A 21,683-nucleotide genomic window follows, 5' to 3' on the forward strand; every position below is an offset into this window, starting at 1 on the left:
GTATGCTCTGCATCTTGAAGTCTTGGCATAGTATCCAAGGGTTGGACTGTACTGAGGGCTTTGAGGGCTTTCTCTCAAGGAAAGGTGCACTCTGGGATCACCCCACTCTCTTGCAAGAGAAGCTGCCTTAGCTTCTGCCCTACAGGCCACCTGGACATCATCTGAAACAGAACTCAAAATGTTGCTGAGACCCGAAGGGCCTGGCGAGTGGATTTTACTTTAAAAATTTTAAAAAGCAATTCAAACTTTTTTTGCAGTTAAGAGGATGAAAGACAAGCTAGAGACTCAGAGTAATTTGGAAACCCCATATCCAACAAAGTACTAGTATCTAGAATATATAAGGAACCCTCAAAACTCAATAGTTAAAAAAACAGAAAACTAAAAAGTAACCAAGGAGTCCAATTAGAAAATGGCCAAAAGACATGAACTGGCACTTCACTGAAGAGGATATGCAAATGGCAGTGAAGCACGTGAAAAGATGTTCAGTATCATTGGCCACAAGAGAAATGTAAATTAAAATGACCACACACCTATCAGAATGGCTGAAATAGGAAGTAGGCACAGCAGTAAGTGCTGGCAAGGAGTCAGAGAAACCAGGTCTGGAGCCCTCACCATACACTGCTGGTGGGAGCGTAAAATGGTACAGCCACTCTGGACCCCAGCTTGGCAGTGAGTGTTAAAAAGAACTAAGCATGCAGCTACTATGTGACCCACCAGTTGCACTTCGTGGCATTTATCCAGGGCAATAAAAACTTGTATTCACACACAGCCCCATGCCCGAATGTTTATAGCAGCTTTATCAGTAATAAGACAACTGGAAACAACCCAGATGGCCTTTAGTGGGTGAGATGGGTGAATGGTTAAAACAGGGGTGCATTTGTATCCGGAGTATTACTCAGTAATATCAATACAGGCAACAACCTGGGTGAAACGACAGAGAATTATGCTTAGTGGAAAAAGCTAATCCCCAAAGGTTACATAATACAAGATTCTACTTGTGTGACATTTTAGAAATGATGCAGTTATAGAGATGAAGAGCAGAGATGAGCAGTGTGAGGGGTGATGAAAGGGGTAGCTATAAAAGGGCAACATGAGGAGGGTTCCCTGTGAGATGGAGATGTTCTACATGGTGACTCTGTCAAGGTTAGTGCCCTCGTTATGACAATGTGCTAGTTTTGTATGAAGTGACCATTTGGGGGAACTAGGTAGAGGTTGTTATTTCTTATAACTGCATGCAAATCTATCTCAATTTGGTCAATCTCATTTAAAAGTTTAATTAAAAATAATAATGCTGAATGCCATTTTTAAACATTTCAAGTAATATAAAATGGTCTTGAATGGAAATTGAGCCATTCCACCCCACTTCATCCCTCTCCCCCGACGTCACCTCCCCTGCAAGGCACGCCCCATTGCGAGTTACCACATAATTTTCATAATTGTATGGCCTTCTGACTGAAGTGCTGCGACTATTTCAGAATTGGTCATTGTTTAAATAACAAGGACAAAATTAGGGTTTGGGGTTAGAGGTTTTTGTTTGTTTGTTTCGATCAAATCATTTTACTGAGGGGTTTCTGGGGAGGGTCGAAGGGCTGTGAGGAAAATTAGGTAAATATCCTTGTCCCGGTGGGGAGCTCTGAGCTTTACCCATTTGACTATCCTTGTCACAGCAGTTTGTCCCTGTCTCCTACATGGCAGTGGCAGGGCTGGGTCCCACCTCCCAGTTCCCTGAAGGAGACACATGGGGGTGATGGCCTGTGTCCGGGCCTGGCCCAGCTTGTAATGTGCTTGTGTAAACCTGTGACAGGAATCGAGCCTAATGGAAACATGGTGAAGCAGCCGGCCAAGTTCACCGTGGACACCATCAGCGCCGGGCAAGGAGACTTGATGGTGTTTGTGGAGGACCCAGAAGGGAACAAAGAGGAGGTATGTTAGAGGATGCTGCCTCCCCCGCCAACATCCCACAGAGACTTTCTTCATTAAGGCGTAACAAAAAAAGTGTTTTTACTGAAAAGATCCTGAGGTTTACAGCAGTTCAAGTAACTTGCCCAAGGGCAGTACCTTGAAAAATAATATGAATTGATACCCAAGAACATAGTGTTTAGTAAAATAAAGGATATTTCGGATTTAGTAAAAGATATGGTTAGTTGAGATTGTAGATACTGATGAGCCAAATAATAGTAACAATACAGCACTGACACAATACAGTAACAATACGGATTCTCTACTCTGTTCACACACTGACTGTCCTCCAGGTCCTCCCTCAGGGCCTTTGCATACACTGTTTCTTCTGTCTGTTTATCTTCCAAAGACTATATATTATTCCTAGTGCTTAGCACCATCTGAAATTCTAAGTTTACTGGCAAATTGTCTGTTTCTCCCAGTGGGTCAGGAACTGTGCCTGATTTGTTTGATTTTTGATACCTGACACCGGGCCTGGCATTGTGTAAACTCTTAGTAACTCCTAGGCCAATGAAGTTTTAAGTTACTTTCTTCATTAGTCTCTCTCATCTAGAGAGTTCCAACTCTGAGATAGTGGAGAGTCCTGACTTGGGCTATACCTTGTGCTGTGTGATTTTCTTTCTGTGACTTCAGACTGCTTCTCTCCTGGGGCGTCCTGCAGGAGTAGTGGAGTAGAAAATAGCCAGGGCCAGTTCCTGGCCTGGCAGCTCGCTATAGGACCTCAGCTGGCTCAGCATGCTTTTGCTCACACCTGACGCCTCCTCTAACTATCACTCATCTTCCATCCTAGGCACAAGTGACCCCTGACAGCGACAAGAACAAGACATATTCTGTGGAGTATCTGCCCAAGGTCACCGGACTGCACAAAGTAAGATGAGGTGTCATGGCCCTTGCTTGGACTGCTCTTCTGGGTTTGCTTTGATATTTGTGGGAGAAGGACATCTCAGGAAGAATTGTGGCTTTCTTTCTTTTTAATTTCTTTTTCATTTCTTTTTCTTTATATATTTTTTTATTGAGTTATAGTCAGTTTACAATGTTGTGTCAATTTCCAGTGTAGAGCACAATTTTTCAGTTATACACGAACATACGTATATTCATTGTTGCATTCTTTTTCACTGTGAGCCACCACAAGATCTTGTATATATTTCCCTGCGCTATACAGTATAATCCTGTTTATTTATTCTACATATGCCTGTCAGTATCTACAGATTTCGAACTCCCAGTCTGTCCCTTCCCACCCCTTCCCCCCTGGCAACCACAAGTTTGTATTCTATGTCTATGAGTCTGTTTCTGTTTTGTGTTTATGTTCATTTGTCCTTTTCCTGTCCTCTCCTTTCCTATCCTCTCCTCTCCTTTCCTTTCCTTTCCTTTCCCTTCCCTTCCCTTCCCTTCCCTTCTCCCTCCCCCCTTCCTCCCTTCCTCCCTTCCTCCCTTCCTCCCTTTCTTCCTTTCTTTTTTCTTCCTTTCTTCTTTCTTTCTTTCTTTCTTTCTTTCTTTCTTTCTTTCTTTCTTTCTTTCTTTCTTTCTTTCTTATTCCACATATGAGCGATCTCATATAGTATTTTTCTTTCTTTTTCTGCCTTACTTCACTTAGAGTGACATTCTCCAGGGAGATCCATATTGCTGCAAAGAGTGGTTTTCTTAACTTGTGATTTTCCTTTCTGTTTGTAATAGTGTCCATTATCATCATAGAAAACTTGAGATCCCTGTGCATGAGACTTGATGTTAACCACTACAGAGAGATTTGTTGAATTCCGTTAAGTTCTTTGCAATGCCACAAGATTTCTCTAACTCCATCTAGGTAGCTGTTAGTGCCTGGAGTGTAGATGCTAAGCTGTAGGCTCTTTGTCTTTAATGATTCCTGAGGTGTTCCTCCTCAAGGTGCTCTGGAGGGTCTGTCCTCATTGAAGCCTGAGCACAAAGTCCAGATGACTCTAGTGGAGGCCAGTGGCCACTTGTCCACCTGGAGTAATGGGGATCCAGCCCCGAGGTCATTTGTTTCAGCAGCACATTGCGTTCTGTTTGAGCTGGTTTCCAGTTGGCATATAGGACAGGAGCTGGGTGATTCAGGAGTGTGCTTTTCCTTGGAAGAAAGCCTTTAATGGCACACACAGGCCAATCCCTTGTACCATGCCAAGACTTTGGGACCTAGATCATATACACCACCTTGGGCTTTAGTGAATTCACCTAGAACCCTGGCTGTAGATTTCTGGTATACCTTTAGAACTTCTTGAATTTGGGGAACAAAAAATTCTTGAAGGGAGCATTTATGATGTAATTTATTTATTCAATTCATATAGTACCCAACCCAATACACCTTCAGATTTAAAAGATCTCTAATTCAAAGTTTAGATGGAAATCTGTACTGTATCTCAAGCCCATGTCTCTGAGAATGATTTTGATCCTTTGAAAAACACTTTGACTCTGGGTTTGAAATCCTGGAACTGTGCATTATATTCTGGGGGGACAGTGGCCCCATCTGCAGCTGCCTTAAAGAGTCCAGTGTCTAGAGGGTCAAATATAAGTATTTGTTTATATCCCTCTATAGAGGCTAAGCAGGTCTGCTTTAAATAAACGTTTTTAGTTTGCTAAGGGCATGTTGTCCCAGGACCAGCTGTGTGGCTGATGGTGTCTGATGGGTGTTCCATTCAGGCCCCTTCACCAGGCTTCTGGTTTCAGCATCTCTGTATGTATGATCAGGAGGGTGGAGGAGAAGGTTGTCAGTGTACGTGGCTTGATGTGGTGGTCCCGCTGCACAAGGAGAAGTGATGACATCTCACCCCACCTGTCACTTGTAGGTTACGGTCCTCTTTGCAGGACAGCACATCTCCAAGAGTCCATTCGAAGTGAATGTTGACAAGGCCCAGGGAGATGCCAGTAAAGTCACCGCGAAAGGCCCAGGCTTGGAAGCTGCCGGGAACATCGCCAATAAGCCTACCTACTTCGACATCTACACGGCAGGTAACACTTCTCCTCTTCCAAAGCCTGAGATAATCCTCAGGAGGTGGAACGCTTGGAAAGCCTAAGCTTTTAACTCAAACACCCAACAACAAAAGTAGCTTTTTCAAATGTATGGGTTATATTCTCAGATTTGTCAAAACCCAGCTTTTCTTCTCTTAAAATCTTACACTCAAGCTTACATTTGAGTATTAATAATCCATTTTGGTTTACATTTCTGACTTGACCAAGTAAATGTTCCAAGGAAAGTTAAGTTTTAAGAATCATTTGCTGGGCCAAATTCTCTGCAAGATTCTGTGGCAGGGGGAGAGTTAAGAAAAGGAATAAATAAAACATAATTCTTGAATTGTGAACTTTCTTTTTAATGTAGAAAATTTAGAAATAGAGGTTGGGAGAAAGGGAGAGCTGGCTGTGACCCTCATTTCCCATTGCCAGAAAACAGTGTGGATTTTCTGAGTGCCTCTCCGTCTCCTGCATTTTGTACCTGCTTTTGCCCTCATCAGCAGGGAGCTTTCTAGACGGTAATTTGGACTCATGAATGTTCTCTCTCTCCAAGGTGCTGGCGTGGGTGACATTGGTGTGGAGGTAGAAGATCCCCAGGGGAAGAACACCGTGGAGTTGCTCGTGGAAGACAAGGGAAACCAGGTGTATCGCTGTGTGTACAAACCATTGCAGCCCGGCCCCCACGTGGTCAAGGTCTCCTTTGCTGGGGACACCATTCCCAAGAGTCCATTTGTTGTGCAGGTCGGGGAAGGTGAGTGCCAGGATAGCCAACCAGGTCTGCTTCTGGCATTCTGGCTGGCTGTGCACATGACTGGGCTGCGAGGCCGGGAGAGTGGTTAGGGCCCAACACCGAACCCAGGCCTGTCCCTTTGCTACCAGGGCCCCTTTGGTGGGATGTAGCCTCAAGAGAATAATACTAGCACCTCCTTTTCTTCTCAAAATATTAATACTCCTATCTTCTGTGAGCCATGGAGTGACCTAAGTGCTTCACTAACCTTATCTCATTTCATCCGCCCCAGAACACGCATGCTAAGGTTCATTATCCTCCCTGAGAGATAGTGACGCTGTTGGTGGAGCTGGTATCTGTGGCTGAACGTAACTGCAGTGGCGTTGCTGGAGCCCTGCCGCTTCCTTTACTGGCTGCCAGGCTCTGAGCACAACTGCATCTAATCATGAAACCAGCCTGTGTGTTCCAAGGGCTGTTATTACCCCCAGTTTGCAGGTGGAGACCCTAAGGCTTAGGTATCAGTGGGGTGAGGGGGAGAAGATATCAGTGAGTACGGACAAGGCATCGGTAGGAGGACCCCAATCTTTGTTGACCCCTTAACCATGCTGCTAAACTCCCTTTGCAGCCCAAAGCAAGCATGCATTTTTCTCTATGTTAGACTCTTTTCTTCCGACTTTTTTACTCTTTTTTTTTTCCCCCTCCAACTCTGCTACCTTTTCTAACCAATACTTGCCTCTCCCTGTTCTGTCCTCTGCATCTGCGCCTGCAGACCTGGCTTCCTCTTGTGAATCCTGCCTCTGGGCCAGCCTGGACCCCAAAGCTGTTGGCTTCCTAGTTGAAAGTACTGGGCCAGAGGCATCTCACTTGGTAAGGGCTGGTTGAGTGGGGCTTCTGTGCCAGTTCTTTGTGTTGTCTGCAAATGTCAGCTGGGCTTGTGCTGTTTGTGACCTCAGGAGACTGCAGGACAGGTGCTGGTATCACTTGTCCAGCCAGATCCCAAACCCTCTCTCTAATTACATTTAAACATCTCTAAGACATCACAAAATGGTGGAAAATTAGCGCGTTTCCTTCAAACTCTTTAGCTCTACTTAGTGTTTATACAAACTGAGAAGTTATCCTGTTGATGTTGAGACTGTTGCCCATTTCAGAATTTCCATGAGTGATTTTTTTCTTCCCCTCCTTCATTTAAACCCTCCGAGGAAAGTCCTGTCATCCTCTTGTGACTTATTTCTGGTATGACCAACTTTTCTCCCTTTGACAAAGGGAAAAAACAAAACAAAACAAAACCCAGCCTATTCATAAACAAAACTCCCTGTGACATAATGATGCAAGAAAGAATTTTGACCAGCTTTCCTAGTTCTAATGGTGTTTTCTGTCTTTCTCTCACTCACGGACTACCTTTTTCATTTCTGGCATATCCATCTATCATTTGTACTAATTAGTATTTCATTGACTTTTCCTTTCCCTTCCTCCACTTAAATGATTTTAAGGAAAAAGAAATCTTGTATCACTTTCACAATTGAAAATCAGTGTCACTTGTCATTAAGGGCCACCAGAAACTTAATGTTCATCCACGAATCACCTAAAATAATTTCTACTGCAAGGGTGTTTTTATGTCTCTTTGGGAAGGGGTTGTTTGACAAATAATTGAGTTGAGGACATTATAGGGAGGAGGAGCCAGAAGATGAATTACCTTGCTTCTGTGCAGTAAGGAGTCTTGTCTTCTGGAGTCTGTGACCCCCGAGTGTATAGTGTATAGAGAGGTGTTGTATATGTAGTGTCAGATTTGGAAAGGAACCGTGTGATAGTTTACCCACTAATCTCCCATTTCTATACTTAACTTGAGAAGGTTGCCTATGTTGCCAAAAAAGTCCACAGGCACAGGACGTCTTTTATTAACCTCTTTGCAAAGCTCATGGAGCAATTCTGTGGACCTCTTGTGTAAAGGATGTTAGAAGCTACCTTTGTCCTTCATTTTTAGAATTACAGCTAGATTTTTTTCACAAGATCCGGAAATCAAATCGGGAGTGGTGTTTATTGCCAATTATTGCATTTATAGCTGCCCACATTCTGAGGACCTTGTAACAGCACTAAAACGTTTGTCTGCCTTGGCCAAGGTGAGGTTCTGATCCTTTTGTTGTTGTTGTTGAGCTCTTCCTGCAGAGGACGACAGCATTTAGACTTTAGAAATGGCTGATCCAAACTTTGGAACCAGGTCAGGTGTTTTCAAGTGCTACATTTTCCGAAGTCCAGTCTTCCCAATTACTGGGCCCTTGAGTATGGCAGTGAAGTCTGAACAATGTCCAGCTGTGGGTCTTAACTCTCTTTCACCACAGAAAGGATAAATGCCAGGATTCAGCCACTACCAGCAGCCCAGCGAATCCATACTGGGCTCTCCTGCTTTCTTTGCCAAAGTAACTTTTCCCCAGTCCCTCTGCAGTGTGGCTGGACAGAGTTATGTTGTGTCCGTATTTGCTAGCCTGGTGGGGTCCCGTTCATGTCTTGGGCAACTGCTGCATTCTTTGTGCAAAGCAAACATTTTCTTGGCGGGCGGCTCCAAGTTACCTTGGCTTGCTTAACTGGGACTAAGGAATGAAAGGTTGAATTGATGTCGAAACTGTTCTTGTAGCCTGCAATCCAAACGCCTGCCGGGCCAGTGGCCGAGGCCTGCAGCCTAAAGGCATCCGCATCCGGGAAACTGCAGATTTCAAGGTTGACACCAAAGCTGCTGGAAGTGGAGAGCTCGGCGTAACCGTGAAGGGTCCTAGTAAGTGCTCCTTTGTTTCCCTGCCTCAGGTGTGATTTCGGCTAACTTTGTGGCCGTGGCATATGGATTTCATTGCACAGCCGGTTCTGATTGATTTATCCCAGAGAGCTATGCCAAAGATTTGAGGCTCTCTGGGCTCCACGCAAAGGGAAGCAGTGATTGATTAGTAATGTCTGCCCTGGATGGGGGAATGTGGTGGCTTGACAGCCTCACATTATATCAAGGCTTCTGGGAATAGAAAAAGCAGTGATATAATGGAGTTGGGAAAGTACTGTCCTTGGAACAATAACCTGAATGGCCCATTTTTAAATTTGAAGTAACCTAGTCTCAGAGAAGATAGGTCTTGTCCAAGGTCACACAGCTTGTAAACATCTGAACTGGAGTTCAAGCCCAGTCTCCAAAGCCAGTAATTTTCCCACTAGATGTTACATTTTATAGACGACGAAATTATGCCAGGTGCCTAATTACTATGATCAGTGCTTATAGGAGGAGAATAGATTCCCTAAGATTAAGTTTTCTTTGTAGATAAATGCCATTTGTGGAGGGGCGCATTACACCCTACAACTCATTCTTATTCTCTCTTGGGAAAGGAGACAGCAGATGGGAGGATGGGCATCTCCTCTGTCCTTGAGTTTCCCTGCCAGAAACAGAGAAGCCGCTCTGCATTTCTAGCTGCAGGTGCAGCAGCCCTGGCGGTTTCCCTCTCAAGCCTTGTGGAATCTTAGGCTTCCTGCTCCAGGACTGTTCTTACCCTCTGTGTTCCCAGCAGGCTGGGGCAGGAATGTTCTGAGCTCCAGAAAGTTAATAATTGATCTCAGAGCATCAAGCTTTGGGGCCGGCTGTGCCCCGAGGGCGGCCAAGGTTCTAGACTGCCCAGACCTGGAGTCAGGCTGCTCCAGGACTGCCCTCCCTCTTGGCTTGTTGCTGCAAGAGCGAGGAGGCGTTTTTTCCCTGACCTTAAGATTCTTGCTTGACTAAATGGCTTTCCCTGCCAAACCCGAGGGCTCAACATAAAACAAGTTCCTGCCTGATGGCTCAGTCTGGAGTTTGTGGGGTAGCATCTAAAACCTGTTCTCTTGGAGACAGCATGTAAGAGCTTTCTCGCTTTCGTTGTTCAGCTTTAGTTGAAAAGGATATCCCGGGACACTAACCTGAGACTCATGCCACATCCTCCCCAATTTTTGTGGGCAGCTAAGAAGGGTGGGTTTGATCATTGAGAAGTATTGAGGTGTGACTAGATTTGTCTTTACACACACCTAGGAGGTTCAGGATCTCATATCCTCCTCAGAGCTGAGAGCTTTCTAAAGCCAGTTAGCTGGGAAATCTTCCATTTCCTCTCATTTGAAGTAAACATGGGTCTACTTTCATCTTCGGAGTAATCTCCCATTTCGGAGGCGGGGGTCCCTCACTCTGAGACAGTCCACTTAGTTTTCCTGTGTGGCTTATGTTTTGTAGATACCACTGTTTTTCTGTTCTTATCTTTGGGATTCTTGTTCTGAGACTAAAATTGCATTGGAAAGATGGTGTGCTTCCTTCCCACAGAGGGTCTGGAGGAGCTGGTGAAGCAGAAAGGCTTTTTGGATGGAGTCTACGCATTTGAGTATTACCCCAGCACCCCGGGGAAATATAGCATCGCCATCACGTGGGGGGGACACCACATTCCAAAGAGGTGAGTCTCCAGCTGGAGTTGCGTCTTCTCCAGAGGCGTGCTCAGCCCAGGGCAGGCTCACGGTGGTTGCTTCCTAGGCTGCAGGAGGGAAAGAGAAGTGCTTTGTCAAAAGTTTTTTTTTTTTTTTTCTTCCACCCAAAACAGCACACAGACATTTGGCTTGTTCTCAGAAGCAGCAACAAGTCGCTGTGGTTTCAGCTGCCTTGCTTTAAATCAAATACTGGCGCTTTGGGGCTGGTGGGAGGCAGGGCAGCCAGAAGGAACAGTACTACAGAGCAAATGGGCTGTGTGTCTGGTACATATAGACCTGTACATAAACTGAGACTCTCTTTCTTTCAATGTGTGCTTCTGTTCAGGAGTGCCATGGGTAAAATGGTAAAAGCTGCTGTGGCTTGCATTAAAAGCCTCTACGTGAGTGCGGTCAGGAACCAAGGGACGCAGTCTCCAGCTTCGCCTTGTGGGCTTTGTAGTGGCCCTGGCTAGATTCACATGCTTCCCAGCTTTCCTGGGGGCAGCTTTAAACTCTGAAGAAATTCGGTTTCCCTTGAGAAATATCTGAGCATATTAATAAGTGTCTGAGAATCTGAGCAAACTTTTTTTTTTAAATTTCCTGTACCGAAAGTTAAAGTACTTTCATTCATGTATGAGAAAAGGCCTATTCAGCCTGGTTTAGTTGTTATAGCATAAGCAGCATGTGGAAAAGTATGCACTCTCTTAACCTTTCAGGGCTCACGGCCTGGTGAGCCCCACACACAAAAGATAAATGACCAGGATAGTGCAAGGCAGTGTGACTTGAAGTAGCCCCATTACATTATATTGTTGACGTAACAATGGCTCTGGGGGGACCTGCGTGGAGGAAGGGCTTGGCTGCAGATTGAGGCTGCAAGTGAAAGGATCAGGCAAGTGGAAAGAATATGTGTAAAGAGCTTACGGCTGTATTTAGCTCCTTCTTTGCTCCTCTTTAATGCGTCCTCTATTCCTTTTCTTTTAGCCCCTTTGAAGTTCAAGTTGGTCCTGAAGCAGGCATGCAGAAAGTCCGTGCGTGGGGCCCTGGCCTCCACGGCGGCGTTGTTGGGCGGTCAGCAGACTTCGTGGTGGAGTCCATTGGCTCTGAAGTGGGGTCTCTGGGTAAGTGGAAGCAGCTGAGCAGCAGACTCTGGTGGGCTAAGATTACAGGGTGCCTGGACCAGCTGTCAAGCTGGGTACTGGGGCCTCCTCCAAGCCCCACTACCCTGAGCCTCCTGACCACCTGAGGCTGCCTCTGGATACTGCTGTGGAATTGCAATCCTTTCTTCCCCTGCCCTTCAAGTTGCCCTCTGCTTCTGGCACCAGTGTTCATTCATCCACTGGACCTGGAGGCCAGAGACCTTTTAGGTGTTGTGCCTAAAGCAGTGTCAGGAACAGGCACGTGGCAGGGATTATTGACTGGTCCTTAGTTTAGATGAATGAATGGATTTTGCTGACATTAGAAATTTGAAAAGTAAATACTCTTTGGAGCACAACTGAGTATGTTTTAAATATCATCTGATGTATATATGATCATTTGAGATGAGTGGTCAGCACCTCTCTTTTGTAAAGGACCAGAGAGCAAATATTTCACTGCTGTGGGTCATATTCCCTCTATTTGATTCTGGCTTTGTAGCATGAAAGCAGCCATAGGAAATAACATAAGTGAAGAAGTGTGGCTGTGTTCCAGTAAAACCTTATTTACAAAAACAGGCAGTGGATCAGATTCAGCCAAAGTTTGAAGACCTCTGTGTTAGCTAATAGAAATAAGCAAAGAGGGAAACAATAGGAAATCTATTTAATTTTTCCTTCTAGAAAAATGATGTTGGTATATCCTTGTAGACTAGAAGTAGTATTAAACCTTTCGCTACCAAATTCCAGACCTTTTCTGTACGTGTGCATGCAAATACTGACCTGCTGCAGAAATGTCAGGGGGTAGCCTTTATATCTTTCAGCCTCAGACAAATATAGGATGTGTCCTGATTGCCCATGGCTTCCATGGAATTCCAGTACGTGGATATAAATACTGTTAGGGTCTCTAGTTACTTCCAGAGTTTTGCTATAAAAACAATACTGAATATGTATCCTTGTATCTAACTATTGACACACATCCTTGGTTATTTCCTTCAGATAAAGGCCCAGAAGTGGATTTGGTGGCACAAAGGGTGGGCATTGTTTTAAGACCTTTAGCTTATGTTGCCAAAAGAAAGATTTACTGGTTGACCTTCCTGTTTGATGATGTTAAAAAAAGAAAAAAGTATAAAATCCAACCTTCTGTCTCTAGTGAAGACTTGGTAGGCTTGGTTTTGTGGGAAAGGGACGCAGATTTCATTCTTCTGGCCAACACTTGGCTTTCAGGCAGGCAGAGGGAGTGGGCTGGTAGTAGCCCAGAACAGTACTTTTCACCATGTAACCAGGGGCCCTCCCACCCTTTCCCCCAGGGTTTGCCATTGAAGGCCCCTCCCAGGCGAAGATTGAATATGATGACCAGAACGATGGCTCGTGTGATGTCAAGTACTGGCCCAAGGAGCCCGGTGAATATGCTGTTCACATCATGTGTGACGACGAGGACATCAAGGACAGTCCCTACATGGCTTTCATCCACCCGGCCTCGGAAGACTGCAACCCGGATCTGGTGAATCTCCTTGTCCTGTTTCTGTCCTCTCTTTCCCGGCTCCCAGCATTCTCCCCCAGGGCCTGGAGAGTTGCCTTACGCAGCATTTGGAGAAGTGGCAGAGAAGAGCCACTTAGAGCTTAGGAGGGAAAAAAGGCCTGAATTAAAGTTCTGGTAGTACCACTTGGGACATCTCTGACAACGGGCAAGTAGCTTTCAGTCTCGCCACTTTCTGTAGTTATTATTTCAAAGTGCTCCATAGATTAAGGATTTTTTCCCCTCTCGCTGCTCCTGTTCTCTTCAGTTGGCGCAGCATTTGCACTGTTTTCAAGAGCTTCTCCCAAACTTTTAAGCAGGCCAATGAGCATCAAGTCTGAGTCAGCCTGGCGGACAGGAGGAAGCTCCTGCTGCTCACGCCACCCGCCCCACTACCGCCCCCAAATGTGTGCTGCTGTTGGCCCATGCAGACAGCTGAACATAGTCTGACATCAGTCCAGGCTGGTAGCTGCTCCTCTTTGGCCAAGTGCTCTTTGGCCTTTGCTTTCTGGGGCCTGCAGGCTTCTGGAATGTTGTCACTGGTAAAGGTTCTGAGCCCCCTCAAAGCGGGAACATTGATACTGGACATGGCTAGTGGTCCCTGCCCCAGTTACTACACAATAACTATGTCAGCTTGGATTAAGGCCGGGAGCACAGGCTAGTTTGGGGCCTGGTTTTACAGAATTTTCCTCCTGCGTGAGAGGTTAATCATACCGTTTTAATTTTAAGTTCCGGCCTAGTTTAGCAGTTTCCTTCCCACAACTGTCCTATTATGTAGTAGGTACTGTAAAGCCAGGAACATCTGTTTTTGCTCTTCCCTCATTCCCTGATCACCCGGCTTCTGATGGGGTATAGTCAGGGCATTACACAAAAGGAGAATCACTATTGGCCCTTTGCCCCAGGTCCAAGCATACGGGCCGGGTTTGGAGAAGTCTGGATGCATTGTCAACAACCTGGCCGAGTTCACCGTGGATCCTAAAGATGCTGGAAAAGCTCCCTTAAAGATATTTGCTCAGGTAGGTTTCTAGGGCCCTCCTGTGCAGGTAATTGTCAGGTAACAGAATCCATCAGTGTAATGGCAAGTCACTTGGGCCATCTAATCCTCAGTTTCCTCACCCTCACACTGTGAATAGAAATATTTATCTTATGGGGTTATGTGAGGAATAGATGAGACTCTAACATGTAAGGCAGGGTCCTTGTCTCATCTTTATAATTTGTGTTCCCTGTAAATGAGGCTTGATTGTTTCAAATTTTCCTGTAAATGTCCTTAGTGTGGCTGAAGGTACCGAGGCCATGATGGGAGGTTTGTAAACAAGCAAGGATTTATTAAATGTTTATCTAATTTAGTTGAATTTGACCCAAGAATGTAATTCATTCATTCATTCATTCATTCATTCATTAAGGCAGTACTGGGGATTGAACCCAAGACCTCATGCATGCTAGGCATACTCTCTACCACTGAGCAATACCTTCCCCTCCTCACCTAAGGATTTAAGTGCAAGAGTTAAAATTAAGAAGCACTGAGTGGCCATGGCTTTCTTTTGGGGCCATTTTCTCTTAGTAATTAAAAATAAATAAATGCACATAATATTTTATCACCTGTGATCCTTATATGGTGAGAACATTGCATATCATAGTTGCTGCATGAAATTTTGTTGGATAAGTGAGTGATTGGTTGTCTTGGGAGGCCATGGTGGCCCTGTTTGATGGTGACAAGTGTGAGGACCAGCTCTGTTCTTAGCCGCTGTTCTTTTGCAGGATGGGGAAGGCCAGCCCATTGACATCCAGATGAAGAGCCGGATGGACGGCACTTACGCCTGCTCGTACACCCCGGTTAAGGCCATCAAGCACACCATTGCCGTGGTCTGGGGAGGTGTCAACATCCCACACAGCCCTTACAGGGTAGGCTGTGAGGTGGAATCCTGGTTGTGGTATGAAAAACCCCAGACCTGAGGCAGGTCTGGGCTCCATGCCTGATGGCCAAGGCAGACGTATGGAAAGACCCATGTTTGGTGGGCCTTGGAAGACAGAGTGGCCCAAAGGGCCGAGTGCTCTAGATTGCCCCAAAGTATATGGTTTCTAACAATGTTAACTAACAGTGTCTTTATTGGGTCCAAGTGGAGGAGAACTTGATTACAGCTTTCTCCCTGTCCTCTCTAGGTCAATATTGGGCAGGGCAGCCATCCCCAGAAGGTCAAAGTGTTTGGGCCAGGAGTGGAGAGAAGTGGGCTGAAGGCAAATGAGCCTACTCACTTCACAGTGGACTGTACCGATGCTGGGGAAGGTGAGAGTGGGCTTCACCCAATGTGGTGATGCTTCTTGGGGAAGGAAGTTCTCTTCGTAACATTTCAAGGGCAGTGAACTTTGAACCAGGAAATAATCTACCCAAATAGGTAATTGTTCATCTAATGAGCCTCTGTGTCAGTTCCATGGTGATACCTTTGCTAATCCTCCATCCCTTTTCTCAGTTTTCTTACTGGGAACTTCCCAATCACTTTTCTGGGGTGTTAGCCTGAGCTGGCAGTGATTGCATGGGACATGCTGTTTCTTGTAAACTGGTGCTAATAAGCTGGTCTGTTCCAGGTGATGTCAGCGTTGGCATTAAATGTGATGCCCGGGTGTTAAGTGAGGATGAGGAAGATGTGGATTTTGACATTATTCACAACGCCAATGACACGTTTACGGTCAAATATGTGCCTCCCGCTGCTGGTCGATACACTATCAAAGTTCTCTTTGCATCTCAGGTGTGTGTTTGTGCCTGGGTTCTTTGGGGCCACCTGTGTGTGTGTTTTCTTTTTTGTTTTTTAGTGACAGGGAAGGTGACTTGAGATACCTGCCCTAAAGTTTTCCTTAAAACCGAGAAAGAAAGAAGGAAAAAAGCCCCAGAACTAAAATTTTACCACTTTCTAACAAAAGTGAGGCTGTATATTCAGTGGTCAAAAGCCAGGCTGTGAAAAAAATATTGGATTGTTAAAAGCTTGCATCAGGTTTTCAAATGAAACGTAATTTCTAGGTGTGGGTCTACTTCAGTCTCTTTGAGACAATGAATGACCTCTGCCTCAGCCTTTCAACTTTTACAGGGAGAGAGAAGAGTTTTGGAGTTGCAGATGGCATTCACATTTACATGTGATGCTGAAGGCAGGAGGAGCAGTATCCTAAAACAGGGAATAATGGAATCCTGTTGATTCAGATTCACCTTGCATAAAGATAGGGACCTCTGGAGAAGGTTCTGTGCCTAAAGATGTTAGTCTTGAGTTGGCTTTATCCAGTTAACCTGTTCTGCCTTTGTTCTGACAGTCTCTAACATTCTTTTTGGAGAATTACAGTCATTGTATTACTGATCAATTCCTTGCACTCCTCAAACCATAGCTCTCTGCTGTCCCTGGAGGACATTGCCTTCTCTGACCCAGTGTATTATGGTCGCTCTGGATTTTATTCCTGGTAGTAGTTTTGCATCCTGTGTACTCAGCATTTGGTGTTAAAGTCTGAGAGCTGTCAGATTCGTTTGGGGAACACATCCTTTAGCTGTAAGTGACCGCTGATGGCCCTTGCCTGATGCTTGTGTGTGAAGACTTGACCGGTGGCAGCAGAAGTTTGCTTACCACCCACTAGAGAAGTCATGCTGAGGTCTCGTCTCCCTTGGCTTTGGGCAGAAGGCTAAGCCCAGGCAGGTGCTTCAGGGACTTCCCTACTGAGAGAGTGTCTCTGCTACAGGAAATCCCCGCCAGTCCTTTCAGAGTCAAAGTTGACCCTTCCCACGACGCCAGCAAAGTGAAGGCAGAAGGCCCAGGGCTCAGCAAAGCAGGTGAGGTGATGTGTATGTGTGTGTGTGAGGCCACCCCGAGGCCTTCTGCAGGCTCTTGGCAGTGGGCACGATTGATCTGGGGCTGAGAGTGACTCACCTCCCCTGAGCAGGGCTCCCGTTCAGCAAGGCCGGTGCTCGGTCTGAGCTGCTGGCAGTGGCTGAGCGCCAGCCCCTGTCACCAATGCCACCTGCCTTGCTGGAGCCGGTGCTGATGAACCTGTCAGACTGGTTCTAAGGGTGAAACCCCTCCAGCCAGGCCTGTCTCTCACTGCACTGTCTCCTCCCAGGTGTGGAAAACGGGAAACCGACCCACTTCACTGTCTACACCAAGGGGGCTGGAAAAGCCCCACTCAACGTGCAGTTCAGCAGCTCCCTTCCTGGCGACGCGGTGAAGGATTTGGATATCATCGATAATTATGACTACTCCCACACCATTAAATACACACCCACCCAGCAGGTACGGCCCCTCCCTGCTCGGTACTGGGCTGGGTCACTTTGGACATTAAGGGGATGATCTGTGCTCTGACCTGTGCTCCCTTCTGGGAGATTCACCCTTTCGTTCTACACCTCCCTGAGAGGGCTGACAGAAGGCCTGCTTGGTTCTGCCAGGAGGACTTGAAGGATTCTCCAAGAATAAGCAGGAAGCTAGCCATGTCTCCCCACCCCATTTTCCCACCTCTGCTTCAGGTTTTAGCAGAGAATCGCTGAGCTTTTGAAATTCAGGCTAATATTAATACCTGCTTCTCTCTTACACACATTCTCCCGTCTTTACCAGCTGCCGTTTAGTCTTTTATTAATTACTCACAGGGCAAGAATTGCCACACCTTTGTTTGTCTGTGCTGGCCCTTTTACCTTAGTTTATCCTTTTTACGAGGTGGTGTAGTGGGGTCTTTCTCAAAGAGCCTCTCAGGCCCAAAATAGTATTTTGGGCACGGAATTATTCCGTTTTACAAAATAGAGAAGTACAGACAGGATTTTGCCATCCAGTCTGCTTTGCTCTGACTATTTTAAGCAATAAGGGCCTAAAATACCTCTTTGTACAAATTCATGTTTACTTCCTTGCTTCGTGTCCATCCACTCCTCTAGGGTCTGGGGATCGCGTATCCCTACAGAAAAGCCTGGGTTCTGCTACTTACACATAGTGTTCTAGACGGATACTCCAGACCTCTGAGATTCCTTCATTCTTGAAGAAAAGAATCCCCCTCAGTGAAAAATGCCATTTGTGAGTGAAGAAGGGCAATGTTTTCTGCAGATGCACTGCTGGAGAAGCATCACTCCTGCCCAGGGCCTTCTCAGTGAGGACCTGGCCAGGGTGTATGGGGAAGGATGAGGGGTACAGTGAGGAGGAGGGATTGGTGTAGGGGTCCCCCTGCACTGGGGGCTACATGTGCTTGGAGGTGGAATCTTTACTCTGAGAACTTCTCTGGCAGTAAGAGGTTCTCTGGGACAGGTTCTTGTGTGGCCTCTTATCTCCAAATGTGCTTCTTCCTGTGGTTTATTTTTACCCTAACAAGGGTCCATTATTAGTAATGGTTAAACTGATGCTTTTGTAGGTGAATACCGTCTTCTCATAAGGGGGCTCAGTGCTAAGTAGGTAATCATGTCCCTGCTGATGCTTATCAGGGCTGGTGGGAGTCTTACCGCTGACAGCACTAGCTCGATGGCATCTTTATTGCTAAGTCTCGCATTCTGTAGGAGGAGGTACCAGAAAGCATGGCCATGCACGCTGGTCAAGATTGCAAGATCATAGACTCTTCCACAAATGTTTTGAGACCCTTACTTCATCCTATATACACACACACACACACCTTTTTGTGTTTCAGCTGAGCTGCCAGAAAGTAAGTTGCAGACATCAGGACAGGCTCAGGTTTTGACCCTCACTCTCAGAAAGGGCTTCAAAATCCATCACCCTGGATGGCCCCAGCTGCCAGTTGAGGCAGAGGTGGAAGTTGGGAGCCCAGGTCCTGTTTTGTCACATTTGAAATGAAGCTGGAGTGGAAAGTGCCTTTTTCCAGAGTCAACCCAAGGTCAAGTTCATACATTTCTCTGATTGTAGCCAGCATGAGGGCTGTCGGCATGCTTAGTGGCCCCTTCGGGTTTTTGTCCAAATGCTGTCAGTCTGTTGTCACACCTGCCTCTGGTGTGATGACTTTATGGTACCTCTTCTTTGTTGTTTAAAGTGAGGTTGACTACTTCATTATTTGGACAATTTGCAACTCTGCCTATTTCCCTATGGCAAAGAAAACAGATTAAATATCTTCTCTTGAACTGTTGAGTTCCCCAGGATGGGGTGTCACATATATATATACAGGGCCTGATGCTTTATGTGCTTTTATGGATTTGTGTCTGAATGGGTGAATAAAGGAAGTGGAGCCTCACCTTACAAGCAGAATCAACAAGAAATCCTTGTAATCTGGTAGGAGAGTGGGGCTGGCACATCCTCATTCTACTTTGAGCTCTCTTTTCTGAACAGCAGCTCAACATTGGGCTAAATAAGGGTGCCTTTTGAGCTCTGCTCTTGGATGTGGTTAGGAAACTTGGGTCAACCCAAAAAGCTGTGCCAACACAGGCAGGGATCCTCTGCAGGCTGCCGCCCACAGGCACACCTTCTTGTGGTGGCTTTAGGAATTCAGAGGCTGGAACTTTCCAGAAATGCAGCTGTTGAGTGTGTGGAGAGACAAGGGTGGGTCCTGGCTCAGGGTAAGCACTGCACCCTCAGAATGCAGGCTGCTGTGTGAGGAGCTGCAGCCCCCGCCTGGCTGTTGGCTCTTTGTCCCCTGACACCTGTGGGCGGCTCCTGTCCCCTGCAGGGCCCTGGGCCACAGCTCGCCTGCCTGCAGGGGGCCAGGGATAGATGTTGCTGGTTGATCCTACTAGTTCTTGTCAAAAGACATTGGTAAGACTTTTGGCCTCAGAGGGATGTGGACTCATTGGGCTGGGGCTTGAAGACACTCGCAGGGGTCAGACAAAGGCTTGATTTTATAGACAGACCATTAAGCAACGCCAGTTTCCCCCGAGGTTGTTGCCTTCCATGCTTTTGGTTGTCTGTGCCTCAGTGACTGTAGTTTCTCACCGCAAGCTTCTCTGAACACTGAGTTTGAGGAGCTGGCGGCAGCAGCTCCCTGACGTGCTGAGTCAGGAGCCCCTGGGATTGAAAACTCCACGTGCTGCTGTGGCACCTTTCAGAAGCCCCAGGAGCTCACTGAGCCTCACAGGGTAACAGTGCCTCCCTTGACATGTCGCTACTGCTGGTGGCCCTGGCTGTCACAGGTCCCTGGAGGAGGGGCTGTATGTGGCTCTCTCGGTCCTGTCCCAAAGGTCTCATACGGAATGAGACTGGGGTCTCAGAAACACGGTAGAGAAGAGAATAAAAGCAGCAACATCCGTGAAATGCACCGGTGGTCACTGCCCAGACATTCCTCACTTCCCGGCTTTCTGGGGAAAACACACAGGCTGTTCCTTGGCTGGGTCTCAGGGGAAACCTTAAAATGCTACTGAGCATCGCAGATGTAAACCCCTAAGCTTTCTCCCTCCTCTTTGTTAGGGTATTCAAGGTAGAGTTCATGTCCTATCTGAGTTTTTTTTATGACTGGGGATGAGACTGTGCTTTATTTTATAGGACAGGCAGGCTTAACTGAAAGAGAGGTCTCCCCTCTTTGCTTTGGCACTCCAGAGAAGCGATCAGGAAACTTGCAGTGGGTGGTGGGGAAGGTTTTTCCAGGATTCTTGGTTCGTTGTGAGGCTTTGGAGGAGTTAAGGGTTTAGGGGCACACCATTGGGAATGCCATGGTGGCTGAAGCAACAAAGGAGTCCCTAATGCATTGAGCGGGATCCGCATACATCTTACCATGAGGTGTTACACTCTGGAGGCAGGGCCCACTGGTTTTGGGTGCAGTGTGAATGCATCCTGGAAAATCAATCCTCCCTCCTTCATTGATGCAACCAATTTTAGTCTTGGCTTTCCCCCTCTTCTTTATTACAAAAGGAATGTGAGAAAATATTCACAGGCCAAAAGCTACTCCCTTTTAGCACTTGATCTGAGACAGCTTTCAGCAGGGGCTGAATTCCAAGGAGCCCTCTGTATTCCTGCAGGAATCCTTGCCCCGCCCCCTTGTTGCTTTCCCTCCCACGTCCTCTTATATGATGCCCAGACAGTTGAGGTGAGGGGGACCTTAATCTACTGAGACAGCTGTGAGCTTTCATGGAGCTTTGGTTTGGAGGGAGGGGACTCAGCTGACCGTGGAGAGCGGAAGCCAGCAGTGAGTGGGCCGGGACTGGCCGTGCCGCACCCCTGAGACCACCACGGCTGCTGGTGAGGGGCCTGCCAAGCCCACAGGCGCAGCCTGCCTTTACACTGGCAAGTTTTCTTTCCTTGACTTAGATGCGGGAGTTTAGATACTGTGCAGTGGTCTTATAACTGCCTCAGGCAAACTCTTGCAAATCCCTTTCCCAGCCTGGTGTCCTGAAATCAATTCCTAGGACATGGGAAAAAAATGGTTTTGTTCCATTAGAGGCCCCCAGGCCCCCTGCTTTGCCCATGGCCAGGGTCGGGGATGTGCTGGGCGGGGAGGTGGTGTGGCAGAGCAGCCAGGACATGGGTTTGGGAGGCCCAGCTCTCATACTTGGGGCAAGTGACCTTACCTCTCTGAGCTGTAGTTTCCTTTCCTGGAAACGTGGAAATAACAGGGAACCACCCCTTAGGACTGTTTTGAGATTGAAGTGAGGAAACTGTTAAAAGCACAAACACGGGAATGAAAGAAAAAAAGCACGAAAACGGTATGCTTATTAAGCTGTCCCTGTCACTGCTCTTTTTTTTTAAATCTGATTTCTCTGTCCTTCTTGCCATGGGCCCCAAAACTTAGAGAAATATCTGAGATGCTTTCTAAATTGCCTGGAGTCACATACTCTGTGTCTTGGGGAAGAATGAAAGACCCGAAGGCAGGTTGAAACACCAAATTGGTATGTTGGTATCCAAACATGTCCTCGCTTTTCTCTCGTTCCAGGGCAACATGCAGGTTCTGGTTACCTACGGTGGTGACCCCATCCCTAAGAGCCCCTTCACCGTGGGTGTGGCTGCTCCGCTGGATCTGAGCAGGATAAAAATCAACGGGCTGGAAAACAGTAAGTGTGTGAATGGAG

At 46.7% G+C, this 21,683-nt stretch overlaps 1 protein-coding gene across 3 annotated transcripts in view; it reads left to right on the forward strand.

Moving 5' to 3' along the window:
• The window catches only part of FLNB (filamin B), a 127,680-nt gene that overhangs the window by 59,456 nt on the left and 46,541 nt on the right, over positions 1–21,683 (forward strand). For all 3 annotated transcript variants that reach the window (XM_006196442.4, XM_006196443.4, XM_006196444.4), the window contains exons 5-19: positions 1,805–1,923; positions 2,750–2,827; positions 4,758–4,920; positions 5,474–5,671; positions 8,277–8,414; positions 9,957–10,083; positions 11,075–11,211; positions 12,531–12,724; positions 13,642–13,755; positions 14,498–14,641; positions 14,900–15,023; positions 15,323–15,483; positions 16,454–16,544; positions 16,832–17,001; positions 21,548–21,665. In XM_006196442.4, coding sequence (XP_006196504.2) covers positions 1,805–1,923; positions 2,750–2,827; positions 4,758–4,920; positions 5,474–5,671; positions 8,277–8,414; positions 9,957–10,083; positions 11,075–11,211; positions 12,531–12,724; positions 13,642–13,755; positions 14,498–14,641; positions 14,900–15,023; positions 15,323–15,483; positions 16,454–16,544; positions 16,832–17,001; positions 21,548–21,665 — 2,076 coding nt within the window. The remainder of the gene's footprint in view (positions 1–1,804; positions 1,924–2,749; positions 2,828–4,757; positions 4,921–5,473; positions 5,672–8,276; positions 8,415–9,956; positions 10,084–11,074; positions 11,212–12,530; positions 12,725–13,641; positions 13,756–14,497; positions 14,642–14,899; positions 15,024–15,322; positions 15,484–16,453; positions 16,545–16,831; positions 17,002–21,547; positions 21,666–21,683) is intronic.

This window comes from Vicugna pacos, chromosome 17 (assembly GCF_048564905.1).
Source record: "Vicugna pacos chromosome 17, VicPac4, whole genome shotgun sequence".
NCBI classification, from domain to species: domain Eukaryota; kingdom Metazoa; phylum Chordata; class Mammalia; order Artiodactyla; family Camelidae; genus Vicugna; species Vicugna pacos.